The sequence below is a fragment of the Panthera uncia genome, chromosome C2 (assembly GCF_023721935.1).
Source record: "Panthera uncia isolate 11264 chromosome C2, Puncia_PCG_1.0, whole genome shotgun sequence".
Classification (NCBI taxonomy): Eukaryota; Metazoa; Chordata; class Mammalia; order Carnivora; family Felidae; genus Panthera; species Panthera uncia.
In genome coordinates, this window is record NC_064810.1 from 140,490,205 (window position 1) to 140,495,406 (window position 5,202).

Below are 5,202 nucleotides of genomic sequence, written 5' to 3' on the forward strand. Positions count from 1 at the left end.
TATATATATATATATATATATATATATATAGCCAGGGTTTCTCAAGCAACATTTAAATAAAACAATGAACTTGGTTGTTCTTAAGTGGCATAGGAAAAAGAAAAAAAAGAGTTTCAGGAAAACTGCTTGTTATTTCCATATATGCTCCTTAGACTAATAAAGAATATAAAAGGGTTGGCAGAGATGTACAATTCTAGGGTAGATTTTGTGAACTATAATTATAAGAAACTTGATCATGGGACTCTCAAATTCAGCAGCAATCCACTGACATATGGAGCTGAAGTGTTCACTCCTTCTGGGACTGCTCACCTTGTGGGCTCCACTTGTGGTGACCCATTCTCTTTGGTCTTTGACAGCAGCAAGTTTTTGAAAAATATCTATAAAGAAAGGAAATAGCTGAAAGAGGGATTCGGTGCTTAAAGGCAGCAGTATTCATAGAAACTCAGGTCTGAATTACCGGAAGGGCAAGCAGAGGAAGGGCAAATGGGAAGACAGATAACACAAAAGAAACAATGGAGGGAGAAGGAACAGAGTTTTTTGGTTTCTTTTCTTTTGAATTCTGAGAATTACCTCTTAAGCTCAACTAATAATTATTATATCTTAGTATTATAACAATAAATATGGAGACAACAAAAAAGGCAAACATCTCCTTCCCCTTAAGGTCCTCAACAGGGTCCTCTAAAAGTTCAAAGTGAAACCTACTCTTCAAAGATTCCCCCCTATAAAGATTTCAAGTATAAAGAGGAGGGGGGAGGCCAGTGAAGGTGATGGCCACAGCAAGGTTCCCCAGCTGAAGAGAACAGCTGTTCTCAAAGAAACTTCCTGGTGCCGAGGGCTTGTGACATACTCTCTTCTCCCTTTAACTGAGAATCAGTGTGCTGCCGTGGAAACAAACACTGTAAATTAGACCATTCACACAAAGAAAATGGGCCAGCACCCAACAACAACAACAGGGGGCCTACAGATCATCAAACCTGGAGAGGATGGAAGGTGGGGCCTTCCAAAGAGAGAAGATTGAGTGCCACACCCACAGACCAATGATTTCACATTATCATCATTACAGCAGGGTCTTTTTCTTTCTTTTTTTATGTGCACGATGTTTTAAATTTTATGAGGTAGGTATTATTAGTATTAACCCAATTTTATAGATGAAAACTGAATAGCCTATGACATTTTAATAGACATCAAAGAAAGCAAAAAATATTTTTACCCAAATCTGCCATTACGGAAGTCTCTGTTGCATTAATGTAGGCCTGTACTCACTGAAAATCTTCCACCCGAAACTGGGCTTTTCAAGGTAAGAGTTGTGATCTGAAGTTTTCCTTCTGGGTGTATTTTGCCACTAAATAGAACTATTGACATGGACTCTCAATACCATGACTGTGGATGGGTAGACTCATGAGCATTCCAAGTACCCTTTTTCCTGCTGAAAAGACCATCCTGCTCATTCTAGCAAATCAGGAAAGTTGCTGTGTCCCTGCGACAACACTTACATGTCATATTGACCAGCTTGTCCACACTGTGCTGGTCTTCCCCATAGCCGAGGTACTCATTGGCCACGATCTCCATGTACTGCAGGAGGGACCAAACCAACAAGAGAGCAGATGAAGGACAAGATGTGTACTTCTGAAAATGAGCTGTAGATGGCACAACAGATACACCAAATAATACTCGGGTCCCTGGGCCAGGTTCACTTAAGGGCAAAAGGTAGCTTGAGTTTCTAGATTCTTCACCTTCTCTTGCATGCCCTGAATTTCAGGGAGGGACCATGGAAAGATTATGTAAACTCTCAAAAGTCCTCAAATGACTCGTAACTAAGTTCATGGTGTAATTTGCCTCCAAATACCATACATATGCATGTATATGTATATGTATATGTATATGTATATGTATATGTATACACACACACACACACACAACCGTCATACCCCATATACCAATAATCAGAATAAAATGGGTAGGGGGTAGTCTGATAATCCCTCACTGTAGATAATTGATTATAATAAGAAATAGGCTCAGAGTAACACACATAGATTTCTAATATTACAAGGGAAATGAAGGTGGATAAGAGGATCCTTTAGAATATGATTTTATGAAAGACTATGCCATTAAATGAGGTAAGCCCCCAGCCAATTAAAAGACAAATCTTAAAAATAAAAACTAGACATGATGTAGCAATTTCCCAGGAATGAAAATATAATAAAATAAGATAGGTTTAGCATTAAACTGCCATTAAATTTAATTTTCCATTAATATGGAATGAGTTTGCAGGGCCATTGGTTTATTATGAAAATCATTCTTTCTGTACATGCCATAGGTCTTAGGAGAATGGGCTGTTCCAACCCAATGACCTGCCTAGAAAATTTTGTTTTATCATACTAATAAACCCAAACATTTAACTGGCTCAACATATACAGTTACCTGTTTGCCTTCCCTCAGTAGCTACAAAAGCAGAAAACTAAGTGAAGTTAAAACCATTCCTCATATTGTCATGTATTTGGAAATATTTCAGTGAGCACGAGAATTATTTTTTTGTGGAAAAATGATAAGCATCTTCATAACCAATATCTTCTCCCCTCATCTGGTATGTGCAATGCTGAGGATTTGGTCCTGCCAGCCAACACCTATTTCTTTTCATTACTAATTAAAGACATGTGACCTTTTATAGAACTTTCTTGTTTCGGCAGGCTGGGTAAAATCACCTGGAACAAAATGTCATGGGTCCCTTCCTGCTCTGTGAGTATCCTGCCATACGCACACTTATCCACCCTGCCTGCTCCTCCCCTTGGCCGGCAGCCTAAGGTAGGAAAGCCATCTGCTGTCACACACCTACGTAATCCTCGCCCCGAGCCATGGCGTGAAATGGAAAGGCAAGACGAGCCACCACAAAGGAATCTTACCTGCGCTAGGTTTTCAATCCCGCCCAAGCTATGGAGTATCTCCTAATAAAACAAAACAACAGAACATACACAAAAGATGAGGGTGGAGGGCAAGGTTATTTTACATGCAATTTCTTGATTAAATCATGAGACATAATTATTTTTTGAAGGTCCACATTCTAACATAAACTCAATGTTTGCTATTTGCACCACATTTAAGACAAACTCTTAATAAGACCTTCAGCCTGACTCCTCATTCTTTCTATTTCCTCTCATGTCATCATAAAATATTACAGCTGGAAAGGACTGTTAGATATCGTTCCCTTCACCCTCCTCACATTGCAGATTAGGACAACCAAGACCCAGAAAGGTAAGCCACTTTGCCTAAGTGACCAGCCTGGATAGGAATGGAATCCAGCATCACCAAGTTCCCAGGACCTTCCTGTGGGCCTCTGCCTAGTGTGGTCCACAGACAGCAGCATCAGCCTTACAGAGGAGCTAGTAAGGAGTATAGAATCTCCTGCTGAATTACACTCTGAATCTCCACAGATTCCCAGGTAATCCACAAACAGTAAAAGTTGGCAAGCACTGCTCTATGGGACTCCTCCTTAAAATGGAGAGGATAATGGCCTTATTAAACCCTGACTCTAAACAAAGGTAAGCATAATCATCGTTAAGTGTCTCCTGATGCAGGTCTTTAAATCCAATTCCCAGTGAGAAGGCATTTCATGAAACTATTCTAAAAGTGGTAATTGGGGGAGACCGGGGTGTGAGGCTGCAGGTGTGAGAAGGGCCAGCTTGGAACTCTACTAACAGCAAATGCTCTCCTATCATCCATATTGACATTCATCTTCAGGCAAATGTGTTTCAAGTGGCCCTAACCTGTTTATTTATACTGGCATCTCTTTCCTTAACATGCATACAAGGAAGTCGTTTGAAATACAAATATTAGCCATCATTCCAGTTCTGTTGGACGTGCATGGTGATGAGTGCTCAAGTGTGGGGAAGAACAATCTAGTTCCACCATGAAGCCAACTGAGTGGGCAGGCTGAACAAAAGGCTCAGATTCTTCAGGCCTCCTTGTCAAGGTTTCCTTATTCAATGTGAAGTGAATTTGGAAACACTAAACATACCCATGTTTCAATTAACTATGAAGCCACACTTATAACTCAACTTAAAATAGTTTTGTGGGGTGCCTGGGTGGCTCAGCTGGTTGAGCATCCACCTCTTGATTTTGGCTCAGGTCATAATCCCAGGGTTGTCGATTCGAGCCCCACACTGGGCTCCACACTGAACGTCGAGCCTGCTTAAGATTCTCCCTCTCCTTCTCCCTTCTGTCCCTCCCCCACTCATGTGCCCTCTCTTTCTCTTTCTCTAAAAAAAAAAAAAAAAGTAGTTCTGTGACTGCCTACTAATTTGAATTTTCATCATTGTTTTTACTGTAGAAGAGCTGCAATTAAAAAACAGAAGAATATTGTACACATTATTCCTAGTTATGGCAGAATATTTTATACATGTAAAAATAACACATAAAACTCCTTATGTTTGTTCAACAATTTTTTTTTCATTCTTATTACATAAAAGCCCTGTGTTAGGCTCTGAAGGGGACACAAATATGCAGTGAAGATGACCGAGGCCTGCTGCACTGAGCTTTAGGCAAGCATATGCTAGATATACAAGTAACTGGCACTCAAGACAGAATTTGGAAAGCGTTATAAAACACTTACACATGAAGTGCTATGATGCTCCAGGAGGAACACATACTATCCTGCCGGGAGGACTAAGGAAAATGTCTTAAGGATGGTAGCCCCTGAAAGGGCATAGAAGGATGGATAGAGTTGCTGAGAAGAAATTGGGGAAAACCAGGGAGATTTGCACAGTAGGTCCAAAGGCGCATGGAAGTTGTGCAGAAAGAACATCAGGAGAAGCACTTCCATGATTCCATGAAGGGCATTACTGGGAATAATGTCAGGAAAGCCAGGTGGGACCAAACTGTGGGAGGGCTTAGATGTGAGCCTGAATGTGACCTCTGTCATGAGGGCCATGACATCTGACGAAAATGTGTGAACAAGGGATGATTAGAATCAGCTGTGAGGGGGCACCTGGGTGGCTCAGTTGGTTGAGCGTCCAACTTCGGCTCAAGTCATGATCTCATGGTTCATGAGTTTGAGCCCCGCATCGGACCTGCTGCTGTCAGCCTGTCAGCACAGAGCCCGCTACAGATCCTCTGTCCCCTTCTCTCTGTGCCCCTCCCCAGCTCATGCTCTCTGACGAAAAAAGAAAGAAAGAAAGAAAGAAAGAAAGAAAGAAAGAAAGAAAGAAA

The 5,202-nt window shown here is 41.1% G+C and overlaps 1 protein-coding gene across 12 annotated transcripts in view; it reads right to left on the bottom strand.

The window, feature by feature from the left end:
• Positions 1–5,202, bottom strand: part of NEK10 (NIMA related kinase 10) — a 223,549-nt gene that overhangs the window by 178,433 nt on the left and 39,914 nt on the right. For all 12 annotated transcript variants that reach the window (XR_007457399.1, XM_049628906.1, XM_049628904.1 and 9 more), the window contains 3 exons: positions 2,901–2,942; positions 1,494–1,572; positions 310–377 (listed from right to left, as the gene is read on the bottom strand). Coding sequence is in view for 11 of the 12 variants with exons in the window: in XM_049628906.1 (XP_049484863.1) it covers positions 310–377; positions 1,494–1,572; positions 2,901–2,942 (189 nt within the window). In the remaining variant the exon portion in view is untranslated. The remainder of the gene's footprint in view (positions 1–309; positions 378–1,493; positions 1,573–2,900; positions 2,943–5,202) is intronic.